Raw genomic sequence first — 17,941 nt, forward strand, 5'->3', positions numbered from 1 at the left:
CCATGCTCAAATCCATCCGAATTCTTCTCTCCATAGTTGCTGCTTTCGATTATGAAATCTGGCAAATGGATGTCAAGGCTGCCCTCCTTAATGGGGTACTTGAAGAAACCATTTATATGGAGCAACCAGAAGGCTATGTTCTTCCAGGGCAGGAAAAGAAAGTTTGCAAATTAAATAGGTCTATCTATGGACTTAAGCAAGCTTCTCGCTCATGGAATAAAAGGTTTGATGAAATCATCAAGACCTAAGGCTTTCTTCAGAATGAAGATGAACCTTGCGTTTACCAACTCAAGGAAGACCAAGTAGTAGTATTCCTGGTCCTTTATGTTGACGACATTTTGATTATTTGAAACAATATCAAGAAAATGACTCACATCAAGGAATGGCTTAACACTCAATTCGATATGAAAGATTTGGGTGAAGCAGCCTATGTTCTTGGTATTCAGATTATCAGAAACCGGAAGAACAGATGTCTTGCTCTCTCTCAAACAACCTATATTGACAAAGTTTTAGAGAGATTCTCCATGAACAACACCAATGGGGCAAACATGCCTTCTAGATATGGTATCCGTCTATCTAAGGAACAATCTCCTACTGATCCTCAAGAGATAGAGGACATGGTAAAAATTCCTTATGCATCTGCAGTTGGAAGTCTAATGTATGCAATGTTATGCACTAGACCTGACATCTGCTATGCAGTTGGAATCGTGAGCAGGTATCAGTCTAATCCAGGACAGGAACATTGGAATTCAGTTAAGTATATTCTGAAATACTTAAAGAGTACAAGGAATCTTGTGTTAGTCTACAAGGGTGGTGCTTTAAATCCCATAGGCTATACTGATTCAGATTTCCAGGCATTTCTTGAAGACATTAAATCTACATCTGGGATGGTGCTTACTCTTGGGGGTGGAGCAGTGATTTGGAGAAGTGCTAAACAAACCGCGATATCGGACTCGACGATGGAAGCTGAATACATAGCTGCAGCAGAAGCTGCTAAAGAGCTTGTCTGGCTAAGAAAGTTCTTCACCAGTATCGGTGTCGTGCCTGGAATGGAAAAGCCTCTGGTCCTACTTTGTGATAATAATGGAGCAATAGCCAATAGTAAGGAACCTCGAAGCCACAAGAGAAGCAAACACATAGAAAGGAAGTATCACATCATCAGAGAATACGTGGCAAGAGGGGATGTACTAGTTGAGAAAGTGGACACAGAAGACAACTTAGCTGATCCATTCACCAAAGTCTTGGTCGTGACTGCATTTGAAAAGCACCGTTAGACTTTAGGATTAATTGATATATACTGATTAGTTTTATATTAGTGCAAGTGGGAGTTTGTTGGGTTTTATGCCCTAAATAAAACTCCATTTCAATGTAATCCATTTTATTCAACATCAATAAAGAAACAGAAGTATTTTTCATTCATTTGTGTATGTTTTGGTTCATGTTATCAATTGCTTGTCTATTTGATTTATAAATTCATCTGAAACCCTTTTCACATACTTGATCCTGTTTATTGTGTTGTCAACACATTGGAAAGTAAACATGACTATGTGAATAAAGTTTCCTAGATTTATCAGACACAGGGTTTTACTGATATGATAATCTACAACAGAGTTTACTTGCATTTGGAGAAATGCTATGTTCTTTCCAGAGCATTGGTTAAAGTAAAGTTCAGGTTGGGTGCATGGAGTATGCATCGGAAGGGACTGATATTGAACTTTGCCTTAGATTTATTAAACTTACCTTAATATCTATTCAAGCCAATATCGCCTAGTTGATCCTAGATTAAATGATCTTAATCCTGTTATGATTAGGCTCAATCTCAAGAGGTTATTCGTGTTCTTTCATTTGTTAGTTAAGCCTACTTTTGGGTCAGGGTGATACGTACATTTTGGGAACACGGTAGTGCAATTGAGTGGGAGCGCTAACATAAACATGGAATCTATAGCTTCTATCTGGCGAATAGTAAGTAAAGGATGATCTCCTTCGAGCTTGACCAAACAAAAATAAATGGTGGAGTACTCATTTCAGATAAGCTGAAATATCATTTATACGGGGTTAAGTGTTTTAAGGATAAAATACATTGTAGGGTGTAACGGTAATCTAATCCCTTTACAGTGTAGATCATTCATATAGATGATCATTGATCAAATTAGGATTATAACAATGGATAACTAATGATGTGTCTATATGGTGGAACATGTAGAGCATTCTATATACTGAGAGTGCAATTCTAAGTTCTATGCGTGGATTCAACGAAGAATTAATAAGTCAGTGAATTTAGGTTATAAATTCTTGATCTGCTTATTGGAAGCTCGGTTATATAGACCCATGGTCCCCCCACTAGTTGAGATAATATTGCTTGTAAGACTCATATAATTGGTTTTGATTAATCAATTATAATTCTCAAATTAGACTATGTCTATTTGTGAATTTTTCACTAAGTAAGGACGAAAGTGTAAGGAAAGAGTTTTTAGGGCATATTTGTTAATTATGATACTTTGTATGGTTCAATTAATAAATATGATAAATGACAATATTATTTAATAATTATTTATAATTATTAAATAGTTAGGATTGGCATTTAAATGATTGAATTTGAAAATTGGCGTTTTTGAGAAAATGAGATGCAGAAATGATAAAACTGCAAAATTGCAAAAAGTGAGGCCCAAATCTACTTTGCATAGGCCGGCCACTTTTATAGGGTTTATCATCTGATATTTTCATTATTTTAATGCCAAATAATTCAAACCTAACCCTAGTGGAATGATATAAATGGATAGTGAAGGCTTCAGGAAAATTACACTTTTCACATCTGATTTCCTTCAGAGAAAACCTGAGCCTTCTCTTCTAAACCCTAGCCGCTGTTGGGTTTTATGCCCTAAATAAAACTCATTTCAATATAATCAGATTTACTTATTAATATAGATCAGAAATAACATTTAATGTTGCATGGTTCACATGATTTATTTCATGATTATATGTACATAATGTATAAATTCATTTGAAACCCTTTTCACATACTTGATCCTGTTTATTGTGCCGTCAACACATTGGAAAGTAAACATGACTATGTGAATAAAGTTTCCTAGATTTATCAGACATAGGGTTTTACTGATATGATAATCTACAACAGAGTTTACTTGCATTTGGAGAAGTGCTATGTTCTTTCCAGAGCATTGGTTAAAGTAAAGCTCAGGTTGGATGCATGGAGTATGCATCGGAAGGGATCGATATAGAACTTTGACTTAGATTTAATTAAACTTACCGTAATATCTATTCAAGTCAATATCGCCTAGTTGATCCTAAATCAAATGTTCTTAATCCTGTTATGATTAGGCTCAACCTTGAAAGGCTATTCGTGTTCTTTGATTTGTTAGTTAAGCTTACTTTTAGGTCAGGGTGATACGTACATTTTGGGAGCACGGTAGTGCAATTGAGTGGGAGCGCTAGCATAAACATGGAATCTATAGCTTCTATCTGGCGAATAGTAAGCAAAGGATGATCTCCTTCGAGCTTGACCAAATGAAAATAAATGGTGGAGATCTCATTTCACATAAGTTTAAATATCATTTATACGGGGTCAAGTGTTTTAAGGATAAAATACATAGTAGGGTGTTACGGTAATTTAATCCCTTTACTGTGTAGATCATTTATATAGAGGATAATTGATCAAATTAGGATTATAACAATGGATAATTATTGATGTGTCTATATGGTGGAACATATAGAGCATTCTATATACTGAGAGTGCAATTCTAAGTTCTATGCGTGGATTCAACGAAGAATTAATAAGTTAGTGAATTTTAGTGCTAAATTCTTAATCTACTTATTGGAAGCTCGGTTATATAGACCCATGGTCCCCCCACTAGTTGAGATAATATTTCTTGTAAGACTCATGTAATTGGTTTTGATTAATCAATTATAATTCTCAAATTAGACTATGTCTATTTGTGAATTTTTCACTAAGTAAGGGCGAAATTGTAAAGAAAGAGTTAATAGGGGCATATTTGTTAATTATGATACTTTGTATGGTTCAATTAATAAATATGATAAATGACAATATTATTTAATAATTATTTATAGTTATTAAATAGTTAGAATTGGCATTTAAATGGTTGAATTAGAAAATTGGCGTTTTTGAGAAAATCAGATGCAGAAAAGGTAAAACTGCAAAATTGCAAAAAGTGAGGCCCAAATCCACTAGTATAGGGCCAGCCACTTTTGTAGGAAATTTAAATTGATATTTTCATTATTTTAATGCCAAATACTTCAAACCTAACCCTAGTGGAATGCTATAAATAGATAGTGAAGGCTTCAGGAAAATTACACTTAAATTTTCTATTTTTCCTTCAGAGAAAAACCTGAGCATTTCTCTCTCCCTATCTTTAGCTGCTACTTCTTCTTTCTCTTCCCTCTTGAATTTCGAAATCCTTAGTGTATGAGTAGTGCCCACAAACAGCAAGTGATACCTCAATCATAGTGAGGAAGATCGTGAAGAAAGATCATCAGCAAAAGAGTTTCAGCATCAAAGATTCAGAGAAAGAGATCCAGGTTCAGATATTGATAATGCTCTGCTACATAAAGGAATCAAGGGCTAGATATCTGAACGGAAGGAGTCATATTATTCCGCTGCACCCAATGTAAGGTTTCTTAAACTTTTTATGTGTTTAATTTATCGTTTTAGAAAGTTCTTATTTAGGATGTTAATAAACATACTTGTGAGTAGATCTAAGATCCTGGTAAAATAATTTCCAACAACTGGCCTCAGAGCCATGGTAATTGATTTACTTGCAAGAAATTTGGACTTTAAAACGATTGTTTGTATGTTCTTTGGATGGTATCATGTTGTATTGAGTGTTATTTGATGATTGATTGATGTTTGTAAATTTTCGTGAAAAATAATTGCGATTTTGTTTATGGAATTATTTTTATTGGATAGTATGGAAAAAATTAAGCAAGTTAGCCTTTTACAGAACTCAATTTCGATTTTATTTGAATTAGTTATGAATTTTTGAAGATTTGAAAAAATCGGGGCTGTGCTGATATTTTCCTGCGATCGCAAATCTGTCCGTAGAGTTCACATTTTTTTTGTTTTTCTTCGATTTTTCATGCTTTTTCATGGAATTAACTTCCGATTTTTGGTATAGTTTTGTATTTATACTATTACTATTCCTAATTCAGTTCTAATTATCATTTTGAATTAATTTAATATTTTTTAAATTTAATTGAAGATATTAGTGTAATTTGAATTTGAATAGAATTAGTATCTATCTTCTTGCTTAAAAATCTATCTTTTTTTTAAAAAATTTGATTATATCTTATCTTATTTTAAATTTAAAAATAAGATATTTATAATCATGTAATTTTTAAATGATATAAGATATTTTGCTAATTTTTTAAATTTTGTTATTTTATTTATTAAAATTACATTTAAAATTTGAAAAAGATATTTATTTATCTTTTCTAATTTTTTATTTAATTTTTATTTATAAAATAACATTTAAAATTTAAAAGTAGTTAGCAAATTTTTGAAATGATATTTAGGTTGGTTGAAACCTAATTTTTCAAAAATTGTAGGTTTAATTTTAAATTTAAATTTTTTAAAAATTTCGAATTTTTCAAATTTTTTTTAAATTTTCGAAATTTTTTTTATTATTTAATTAATTATTTTCGAAATTAAAAAAAATTAATTTAAAATTAAATAAATCCTACTTCCAACTATCCAGCTAACCTTGTTGCAGGAGTATGTGTTTTAGCTTATGTGTAAGTTTTCAAAACCTATTATTACTTGATTGCAAATAGCCATGGTTACTTTTTGCCAGATCTAATGATCTGATGGCTCCCTTGGTCAAGTTAATAATTTGTAACAGGTATATTTACAATCTTCTTTCATCTGTGTATGACCTAGCAACATGATAGGACCCATCCAAAGTGTGCCTGTGTGAGCCTATGTGTTTAATTTGATTATAGATACATATAGGTTGTTGTTGCTAAAATAAATTATCATAGTTCTTGATAGAATTTATTTAGGCCCATTTAGTTATTGGGCTTATTCAATTAATAACAGTTGTTCTTATTAAGGTTAAATTCCTCTCTTTTGGGCCTTGTGTGAGAGTTGGGAGCCATAGAAGTGGGTACGACATACCGAACTCCAAGACCCCCTCACATGAACCACCCCAATTGTGAAGGCCCATTTGCCTGATTTGAATGACTGTACTAGGTTAATTACACTAGTTTAACCTAATAAAATTGATTAGCAACATAATTAATTTCATTTATTTTGAAATTAATTTAAGAAAATTATAGTTTAAAGAATTTTTTATTCTAAGCTAAACTATATGTATTTTCTTGTGTTTAAGTAAATATAGAATTATAACCATCTAGATTCTTTCTGGAACTTAATTTAAATTTTTCATTAAATATTCTTATTTAAGTTGATATTTAGTTATCTACAACTAACCAACTAAAATCTGAATATCTTTTGAATTTCAAATTTCAAAATTAAGTTGAGGAATTTTAGGCATTGGTTATTAAGATTCTTTAGATATTTTTTAAGTTAATATCTTTTCGAATATTAACTTAAAATGAAATATTTTCAAATTAAGTGGTTACAACTTAATTTTTGATATTTAATTAAATTTAAATTTGAAAAATATTTAAGTTCTAGATTTTTTCTAATACAACTTAAATTAGATATTTTTTCAAATTTTGTGGAAAAGATACTTAGTAAAATAAGATATTTTCTAGATAATTATTTCTAGACTACTTATTATTTCTAATATTAAATAGGAAATATTATACATTGTGAAATTAATTATTTATTAATTAATTTTGGTACAATTTATTTTAAGTATATTTTTCCTAGTATTAAACTAGAGATTAATAATTAAGCCTTCTCTACACTTAATTATTTATTTCTTGAATTTAATACATTTAATTAATTTGAAAATTAAATATCTAAGTTGATTTTTATCATCATACTTAAATATTTCTTTTTCATGACATTTAATTAAATAGAAAATTATTTTTAGTTGAAATTTATTTTTTCAACTAAATTTAAATAATTTTCAAAATATATTTTTTCTTTATTTTATTAATCAATTTTCGAAATTGTATTTCTTAAATGCTAGAATTTCAAATTTTATCTTGAAAAATAGATTAAGTTGTAAATTAATTATTTATTTTAATTAATTCTTGGATCAACTTAAATCAATGATTTTTTCATTTATTGATTAATTTAAAATAAATTGAATTAAAGTATATTATTAGAAATTGAATTAATTAGTCAAAGGAAAATCTAGATAGATGATATTTTTGCTTGAAGTATTTTTCTAGTGTATTTAATTAAATAGAAAATTAATATTTAAGTTGATTTTCATCATCATACTTAAATATTTGAAATTTTTCTTATATATTTAATTAAATAGGAAAATTATATTTTTTGTTGTAAATTAATTTTATTAATTAATTTTGGGCCAACATTAAATTAGAATAATTTTTCCAGGATTAATTTTTTATTTTAACATGTATTTTCGAAAATTGTATTCTTAAATACTTTAATTTTTCGAAATGCAATATATATTTATAGAAAATTAAATTTGAGTTGTAAATTAATTTAAATTAATTTTGTAACAACTTAAATTGAATATTTTTCTAAATATTTATTGGAAATTATTACTAAGATGGAAGAAATACATGTTATTTTCATATCCATCTAAGTAAAATTTATAAATATTAAATTAAAATTTATATTTAGAATTTTTCATTCTAAATTGGAAATTTTAAATAAATATATATTTAAAATAAATAGATTAAATAAAGAGAATCAAAGAAAATACAACTCACTTTAAATAATGAGCTTGATTATTATTAAGATATTCGATCTCCATTGTTGGTCTTACAAAAATTAAATGTTTTCAATATAACCTCGAGACGCTAGACTTCGTCCCCCTATGGATGGTTATTCGTTGAACGCATTTAACACCGTAAGATTTCATTTGATAAGTGTTTTGTAAGTTTTCGTCTCTATTAGACTCTCCCCTACGGTGACTACTTAGAGATAAACTTATGAAACATGAAACAATGGTGGAAGCTCATAAAATGAGAATAACCTTGACTCTCGCCTACCGGGACAACGTTGGATTCTTATTTTGATCGAATAAAAGGTTGCTAGAATGGTTTCTATTTTAGATGAGCTGACAACTCTATTCAATAAATGGTGCTTTGACTCTCGCCTGCGGGACCTTTGTATCGGTTTGTTGAAAACCTTGGAAATTATTTAGGATTGTATGTTTTAGTATTTTCACTAGTCATTCCTACTTGCTATATGTTTATAATTTCTGAATTGTGTATGAATTTATATTAAACCATGTTATTTCTGTTATTAAGTTGTAGTTTAATTTCGAATCTTCATTGTTGGTCTAACATGTTTGTTTTTCTAATGAGATAAATCCCTAGTGGATTTTCACCATTAGACATACATAATAGTGTTAGATCTCGAAAGATAAATATTGTATATGCGACATCTAGCTGTTCATCAATTGATGACACCTAAGACTAGTATTTTACGATATGAAACAAGAAGATTACATAAATAAGATTACTTTGTCTTTCGCTAATCGAAGCATCGTTGGATTCTTATTTATAAACGAAATTATCCTAATTCCTCTTAGCTTATTCATTTCGAATTAGCTTTAAAAACATATCATTGGATGAATGGTCTATAAATCATTTCATGTCATTCTATATTTTCTCTTAAGAAATTTAATGACGCATATGATTATAATCCCGAAATTCTATTCCCAGTTGATATAAATCCTCAATCTTAGAAATCTCCTACTTGTATGGGCAAATCTGACTTAGAGTTTGTATTAGTAGTGCTGGTCCAAGATAGAATTACTCATTATTTTTGGTATAAATTTAAGTCTTTGACTTTAATTTTAACTTCCAAATAGAAATTTTCTTATATTTCTAATTCCAGAATACAATACAGTTACACTTTCTCAAGTGTTTAATATCCATCTTTTATTAATGGATTCAAACTGTATGGAATATGAGTTAGGTATTCTGTGACCAGGATCCACTTGCAGTATTCTAAGAACTCTTTGATGTAACTAAACCTATGTCATCAATAGACACTAACACATTTTTTTTAATCTATGGCATTTGTATCTTGATCATAGTGGATTTGACAAGATCAATCTCTGCAAAGAGTTAATATGCCTATATCCACTGAAAGTAGTTCATCTCATTCGCAGATGAATGTACATTCAGGGGTGGATATGAATTTTTCGTTGTATTCTTAAAACGATAACTCTAGATTATACCTTATGCGAAGAAATTTGAAATGTTTAAATATTTCATTAATTTCTAGCAATGGTTAAAACCATTAAGGTAAGTGGTTAAAGATCTTGCGAACTGATAGGGGTGGAGAAATAGTTAGTAGATATGCAGCTCAAAGATCATTAAATTGATTTTTGAATTATATCCAAACTTACCTCCCCAGAAATTTCGAGTTGCATATTAATGATTAGTTACTAGTCGTTGCCTAAATCCTTCTATGGTAATACAATTTCAGAATGATGTAATGGTTGTATACTTAATGTAAATCATTACTAGATTCAAGGATGACCTAATCAAAATCTTAAGAAAAGCTAGAACTGTTAACCATGGTTTCTTAGCTATTCTAAGTGATTAGGGGTGGACCATCCCATTGTCAATAGATAAGAAAGTGTTTGTTCAAACAAATACTACTTTTCTAAGAAAATGACTAAGTCTGAAAAACAAGTAGCAAATAAAGGAGATATTTAATTCTTGATTCCAAAAGTGTTCTATCATCTTACATATGATGATCCCACTGCCTCTGTTGTCTTGTCACAACCAAAGAGGTTAATACCATTTAGTTTTCTTCGACATAATTCACGGTACCTTGTCGTAGTGGGAGAGTTTCTAGGAACTCGCCTTCTTATGACTTGGGAGACACTAGTGATTAAAATCCATTGTGAGTTTAAACAAGTAATGGATTGTCAAGATAAGAAACTAAGAAGAAAGCCAATAGAACTATGGTTTAATCCATTCACATGGAATAACCTAAAGTTTTCTATTACAAGGACATAAAAGGAAATTTTAGTTAATAAGTCTATTCTATGGACTAAACAAAACTTCCTGTTCCTAGTCTATTAGGTTTGAGTTTATCTAAACCTATGGCTTGTGGTATACCTGGTAATTACTTACTCTAATGCAAGCAACTTACTTTAGTAAGATGCTGAAGCATTTTCTTTCTAATGGCAATCTATAGAAGCTTCACAACTTCTTAGACATAGATTTTATTTATCTAAGGAAAAGTCTCAACTATTCCAGAAAAGATAAAGCCATGAAAGAATTTCTTATATCAACAATGAGAGGTCTTAGATATGCTTTTGTATGCCTTAGACCGTACACTGTGTTGAGTGGGAGTAATGAGTAGGTATCAGATTAATCCAGGAGAAGAACATTGGAAGACAATCAAGTAAATCTTAAGATTAAGAAGAGGAACTATATGTAAGTCTATAAGGGTATGTTTAAAACTCTTAGACGACACCATATCAGATTTCGAAATTTGCCTTTGTGCTAGTAAATCTTTCTGATAAGATGGTGGTTACTCTGGGGGTGGAATAGTGATTTTGGAGAAGTGTAAATCTGAAGTCTCTAGGTCTACCAGAGAGGGACTGAATGTTAAGGTTGCAGGAAAGGTACTTATTCAGTCTAAGGAAAGTTCTATACATTTTTGGCATCATTCCAAATTGCCTTAAACTACTAGTGTTAATTTCCTGATTAACCAAAAGTAGTTGCCAAAGATATAGAATCCAGTATCCCAAGAGAGTAGACATATAGAGAGGAATTTCACATTATCAATGATTTTGTGATTAAAGGAAGAGTAATAGTGGAGAAAAGGTTGTGGTTAATTCAACCTTTCAGATCCTATTACGAGGAGTTTACTACTACTACACTTGATTTGTATATCAAGGTGTTGAGATTATTTGAAATGCACTTTTTGTTTTATATTAGTGCAAGTGGGAGTTTGTTGGGTTTTATGCCCTAAATAAAACTCATTTCAATATAATCAGATTTACTTATTAATATAGATCAGAAATAACATTTAATGTTGCATGGTTCACATGATTTATTTCATGATTATATGTACATAATGTATAAATTCATTTGAAACCCTTTTCACATACTTGATCCTGTTTATTGTGCCGTCAACACATTGGAAAGTAAACATGACTATGTGAATAAAGTTTCCTAGATTTATCAGACATAGGGTTTTACTGATATGATAATCTACAACAGAGTTTACTTGCATTTGGAGAAGTGCTATGTTCTTTCCAGAGCATTGGTTAAAGTAAAGCTCAGGTTGGATGCATGGAGTATGCATCGGAAGGGACCGATATTGAACTTTGACTTAGATTTAATTAAACTTACCGTAATATCTATTCAAGTCAATATCGCCTAGTTGATCCTAAATCAAATGTTCTTAATCCTGTTATGATTAGGCTCAATCTTGAAAGGCTATTCGTGTTCTTTGATTTGTTAGTTAAGCCTACTTTTAGGTCAGGGTGATACGTACATTTTGGGAACACGGTAGTGCAATTGAGTGGGAGCGCTAGCATAAACATGGAATCTATAGCTTCTATCTGGCGAATAGTAAGCAAAGGATGATCTCCTTCGAGCTTGACCAAATGAAAATAAATGGTGGAGATCTCATTTCACATAAGTTTAAATATCATTTATACGGGGTCAAGTGTTTTAAGGATAAAATACATAGTAGGGTGTTACGGTAATTTAATCCATTTACTGTGTAGATCATTCATATAGAGGATAATTGATCAAATTAGGATTATAACAATGGATAACTAATGATGTGTCTATATGGTGGAACATATAGAGCATTCTATATACTGAGAGTACAATTCTAAGTTCTATGCGTGGATTCAACGAAGAATTAATAAGTTAGTGAATTTTAGTGCTAAATTCTTGATCTACTTATTGGAAGCTCGGTTATATAGACCCATGGTCCCCCCACTAGTTGAGATAATATTGCTTGTAACACTCATGTAATTGGTTTTGATTAATCAATTATAATTCTCAAATTAGACTATGTCTATTTGTGAATTTTTCACTAAGTAAGGGCGAAATTGTAAAGAAAGAGTTAATAGGGGCATATTTGTTAATTATGATACTTTGTATGGTTCAATTAATAAATATGATAAATGACAATATTATTTAATAATTATTTATAGTTATTAAATAGTTAGAATTGGCATTTAAATGGTTGAATTAGAAAATTGGCGTTTTTGAGAAAATCGGTATGCGTAAAAGGTAAAACTGCAAAATTGCAAAAAGTGAGGCCCAAATCCACTAGTATAGGGCCAGCCACTTTTGTAGGAAATTTAAACTGATATTTTCATTATTTTAATGCCAAATAATTCAAACCTAACCCTAGTGGAATGCTATAAATAGACAGTGAAGGCTTCAGGAAAATTACACTTAAATTTTCTATTTTTCCTTCAGAGAAAAACCTGAGCCTTTCTCTCTCCCTATCTTTAGCTGCCACTTCTTCTTTCTCTTCCCTCTTGAATTTCGAAATCCTTAGTGTATGAGTAGTGCCCACACACAGCAAGTGATACCTCAATCATAGTGAGGAAGATCGTGAAGAAAGATCATCACCAAAGGAGTTTCAGCATCAAAGATTCAGAGAAAGAGATCCAGGTTCGTATATTGATAATGCTCGCTACGAAAGGAATCAAGGGCTAGATATCTGAACGGAAGGAGTCATATTATTCCGCTGCACCCAATGTAAGGTTTCTTAAACTTTATATGTGTTTAATTTATCGTTTTAGAAAGTTCTTATTTAGGATGTTAATAAACATACTTGTGAGTAGATCTAAGATCCTGGTAAAATAATTTCCAATAGCCGCCACCTATACTCTTCTTCTTCTCTCTTCATTTTCGAACCACTTAGTGTTAGAGTAGTGCCCACACACAGCAAGTGATACATCAATCATAGTGAGGAAGATCGTGAAGAAAGACATTCAACAAGAAGGAGTTTTCAGCACTAAAGAAGGAGAGAAAGAGATCCAGGTTCAGATCTTGATAATACTCCGCGACAGAAAGGATACAAGGATTAGAGATCTGAACGGAAGGAGACATATTATTCCGCTGCACCCAATGTAAGGTTTCTCATACTTTATATGTGTTTATTTCATAATCGTTTTAGAAGTTCATATTTAGGGTGTTAATCAACATACTTGTGAGTAGATCTAAGATCCTGGTAAAATAATTTTTAACATAAGCAGGGGTTAAGATAACTAAATTTCAGATTTGCTAAGGTATTTTGGTATATGTATGTATGCGAGTATTCAAGATGTTCATCCTAATACCCGCGAGTATTCAGAATATTCAACAAAAGGAATGCGAATACTCGAAGTGTTCTTCCTGAAGCCCGTAGTTACCTAAGTGTCAGGCTTATATTTTCCTGAAAAACACCCAGTTTTGACAGAAAATAAAGTTCTATACACACTTCTTATTATCTCATGCATATTCTACCTCTTAAAACACATAATGCAGCTCGATTCTTAAAATAAAAGAAGAATAGTTGCAAACAATTCTTGCACTAACCTTAGGGAATGTCGATCTATCCTCGGTCGATTTAGAAGCTTTCAAATATCGTTCGTAGAAGAGAGAAAAGAAATATGGAAGGAGTTTTTGAAGTTTCGAAAATTCAGAGCAACGAGAAAAGAAAAACAAAAATGAGAGGGAAAATGTGGGAATCATTTCATATCAGGGGACTTAAATACAATTATCCCTCATTAATTTAGATTAAGACACGTGGCAGGAGAATGCCTAAGGTCTTCCAATCTAACGGTTATCTGTAAGCATGCCTGCACGAATTCCAAAGAGTTTCGTGATGTGGCACCCCAAATGGGTTAAATGTAATAATTACAGCCGTCATTTTGAAACCCTCGATGGGACAACCAAAGGTCACCACCTCGTGACACCCCTTCGCCTACCTCTCGCTTATAGTTTCCCTCATGACCTGATTTGTCAGTCGCGAAACTAGGGGCATGTGTTATAGTGAGATTTTCTCACCTAGAAACTCGAGACTGGACTCCTATGAAAATGACACGTGTACTCGCTCTCCTCGCGGAAAGATGAGATGTCATTGAGTGACTCCTGGAGTATGAACCTCGCCTGGACTAGATTCAACGAGATGATGCAGCCATGACAAAGTCTAGTCGCATTCGTACTGCTCGCATAGGGTAAGACCAAGGAATAGTCTAAGACTCGCATATACTGAGATATATGCAAGTATTCCCGAGATCCTCCTGCGAATTGTAGAGATCGATTCTTTACTCTACAAGCTGGTCCAGATGACCCAATAACCTCGATAACCCGATAAGGACTCGCACGCCTCATGTTACCGACTTGCTTCAAGATGTTCGTATAAGCGACTTGAACAGGACGCAGACATCTTAGACTGAACTAGTCTCGAATGCATCTTAAGCCTGCGAGCTTATGCAAGAATATGAACAACCAACTCGCACTATAGAAGTCGTATACGTTGTTGTATTTAATAAATTAAGCTGAAACTGTCCTTCATTTATTATGTTTACGTATTTTAGTTTAATTATTGTAATTCAATGTATAAACGGATTGATAATGAATTCAATCCGTGTGTAAATCAAAGGACACTTGCTTTGTATATGAGTGATCCAACGTGAAATGAAACAAGACAGAAATCCTTGCAACAATGGACTAAGCAGACCATGATCTGACTGAACCACTATACTCTTTTGCATTCCTTATATTTCCAGTTTCTATTCAGTATTTTGTGTCCTTAGTTTGAATACTCGCCACTCTAGGTTGAGTCCTCGCATATATTCTTCTTATATTATTTAATTTGGTGTTGTTAAAATTCCTTCAACAACAGGAACTATACCACAGAATGCTATATTTATCAAAGCTTTTCTTAAAAGTACCATATTTAGTCAATACAAAAACATTAAGAAAATAACATATTTATCAAAGTTTTTCTTAAAAATACCATATTTTCCCTTAAAACAAATTGTTGTAAGCCCACCCCGCATCCAATTTGGGCCATGAGATTCACACGCACGCAAGAATCCGACGGTGCGAACTGCGAAGTAGCCCTTAAGAGCCAACTCATATAATATTTATAGAGTCGCGAGTCAGCGCAGTAGAGGCGTCGCAGACGGAGAAAGTGTAGAGAGAGAGAGAGTGAAAAGCTAATTCAAGAAGATAATGGCGAAGTTCGACCCGTGGCCAATATTTTTCAGGCGAGAATGGAAGAGGAACTGGCCCTTCCTTGTGGGGTTTGCCGTAACCGGAACAATCATCACCAAGTTCTCTCTTGGTCTCACTGGTAATTCTTTTCCCCCAAGTTGCCACATCTGATTCTTAATTGTTGAAATTTCAAAACCCAAATACGATTCTGTTTCTGACCTATTTTTGCAATTGATGATCACCAGAGGAAGATGCCAAGAATTCGCCTTTTGTTCAGAGGCACAAGAGGTATTTCCCTAATTTTGTAAACCCTAGATCTTAAATTCCAGATTTTATTTGTGCGCTTAGTTTCTACCTTAAGAGTTAATCGATGAGATTTCTAATGTAATAACCGCAGTTTCTGCTATTTTTCTCTTTTGGGCATGGTAGATACGGTTATGCTTGTTTTATAGGAATTAATATAGAATTGAAGAGCACTGTATTCAAGCCTTATTTCCTTTAATAAGTTGACTTTAGCTATCAAAGGTACGAGTTTTTAGGTTGCGTTTTCTTATGTTTAAGGAAGATAGTGAACACAAGAATCAGTGGGGATTTTATAGTACACCACCTATCTTTTATTGCATACTGATGCCTAGATTCATGGCTCGTTATGTTCTTGAATCACGAATACAACCCAATTCGACTAAGTAACCAAAGTTTTAGTGGCCCAGGATGATTTCATAAGATGATTTGGTAGCGAAAAACGCGTTGGTATTGCCTACGGTGTACATCGTTGTATCTAGATTCTAGACACCATCATTGACTTTTAGCTGGTATGGTGAGTTGTGTATGTATTCATTTGTTGTATGTTTAGGTTTTGAAGTTAAGATGCAGAGTCTGATAAACTATGTTGGTATTGCTAGTGAGAGATATATAAAGAACTTGTATACACAATCAAAAATCAAAAACATGCTTATCTATGGGTTTTAGGCTCAGCCTAAGTGGTACCACATTTCTCCTTTTATAGAGATCTTTGGATTCAATTCCTCACCCTTACCCTACCCGCACCTCCTACCATTATATTATGCATAATGACGATGTAATAATAATAGTAGTAGAAAAAGAATGCCTAATTATCATCTTGCGTGGAGTAGTACTAGTAGCAATGTTTTTTTTCCTGACATGTCTAGTAACAATGTTAACCTTGATACTAAAGGGAAAAATCCATCTTTTTTGTTTTCTTCGAATATTTCATGTATGATTTAATCATATAATAATATTTTTCCAATTAGTATCTCTGGAAATGAGAATTATTCTACAAATGTTCATTATTCATCAGTTGTGCTGTGCATATTGTTTTTGATGGTGGCTATAAGTAGTATTCAGCAATAGTAACAAGCATTTTACTTTTGGTAGGTGATTTCTGCATGCCAGTACCAGTGCCATCCTCGTCTAGTGTGGATGGAGCGTTTTCTGCTTTTGTTTTGATGAACTACAATAACAGAAAGAGGGATTTTCTTTAAACTATTTTTTCTTTTATTATTATGCATTGTTTGACTGAATAACATATATAAGAAAGACTTAAGTTCATTTCTATGAGCTTTTTTTTTTCTTTTTTGGTTATGGCTATTATCCAATACTTCAACTTGTGCTTTTGGAATCTGTTCTCAGTTCTTACTTGCAAAGGGAAATCAAAAGTTAGAAAAATTCTATAAGGCACCTCTTAAAAAGGATGTACCAATGCGTTCCTAACTGTTTTGATATTTGAAATAATTTTTTAGCCAATTTTTTTTTATTGTCATGTATGATATAGTTATTTTAAATATTTTGTAAAATTTTGAAAAATTCAAAAAAATTTAAAAAGTGATTATTTTATTTATGTTCGTAAAATAGATTATTTTAACACTTCTTTTATATTGTAAATTATTTTGAATTTTTGTAAATTTTATAAGATGTTTTAAATAATTATAACGTACACAAATATAAAAAAAAAATTAGACTAAAAACTTTTATTGAATGTTGAAATAGGTAAATAGTGTATTTTTTTTTTTTTGAAAGCAATGATCAAATTTATTGATAATATAATAATGTCATACAAGCTAGTTATAATCATGTTCATTAAATAAATACTATACATGTCATGATTATTAAAATACTATACATTTAATAAGAAACATAGATTTTCATATCTAGCTGAATAAGTTGTTTATTCATTTGAAGTGCATACGCAACTAATTGATGAATAACATATATCATGGGCACTCTTGGAAATTTACATGACAAACTTATAAAAATTTCTAACAATGATCTTAAAATCATTAGAGTAGAAAAATTTAATAGAAAAAGAAATCACGATCGTAAAATCTTAGTAATAGATTGCAATCCAATGTTATCAGGGTTATGCAATATGTTAAAAACTTACTATCTTTTTTCTAAAAGCTTGAAGAAACAATAGTGTTTAACTGCACATAAACAAACTATACATTAGTGCAATGAAAAATAAAAATAATAAATAAAGAAATATTATTATAAATTTATACTTTTTTTTCAAGCATTATAAATTTATATTTTATTTCTACTATAAATAAATAAAATAAGCATCAATAAATATAAATTATAGAAAATAGTTACTAATATACTATTAATAACTAGAAAAAATTGAAAAAAAAAAAATAAG

The 17,941-nt window shown here is 31.3% G+C and overlaps 1 protein-coding gene across 1 annotated transcript; it reads left to right on the plus strand.

Moving 5' to 3' along the window:
* The first annotated feature begins 15,215 nt into the window (after positions 1–15,215).
* On the plus strand, positions 15,216–16,875 carry LOC115720692 (ATP synthase small subunit 6, mitochondrial). The gene is made up of 3 exons (XM_030649857.2): positions 15,216–15,424; positions 15,531–15,573; positions 16,681–16,875. Exons 1-3 carry the CDS (start codon positions 15,304–15,306, stop codon positions 16,682–16,684), a joined length of 168 nt encoding a protein of 55 aa, XP_030505717.1. The 5' UTR covers positions 15,216–15,303; the 3' UTR covers positions 16,685–16,875.
* The last annotated feature ends 1,066 nt before the right edge of the window (positions 16,876–17,941 follow it).

The sequence above is a fragment of the Cannabis sativa genome, chromosome 2 (assembly GCF_029168945.1).
Source record: "Cannabis sativa cultivar Pink pepper isolate KNU-18-1 chromosome 2, ASM2916894v1, whole genome shotgun sequence".
Lineage (NCBI taxonomy): Eukaryota > Viridiplantae > Streptophyta > Magnoliopsida > Rosales > Cannabaceae > Cannabis > Cannabis sativa.

Coding starts and splice junctions, on each gene's coding strand:
- LOC115720692 (XM_030649857.2), top strand. CDS start 15,304: ATGGCGAAGTTCGACCCGTGGCCAATATTTTTCAGGCGAGAATGGAAG. Junction 15,425..15,530: donor GTTCTCTCTTGGTCTCACTG/GTAATTCTTTTC, acceptor GATGATCACCAG/AGGAAGATGCCAAGAATTCG.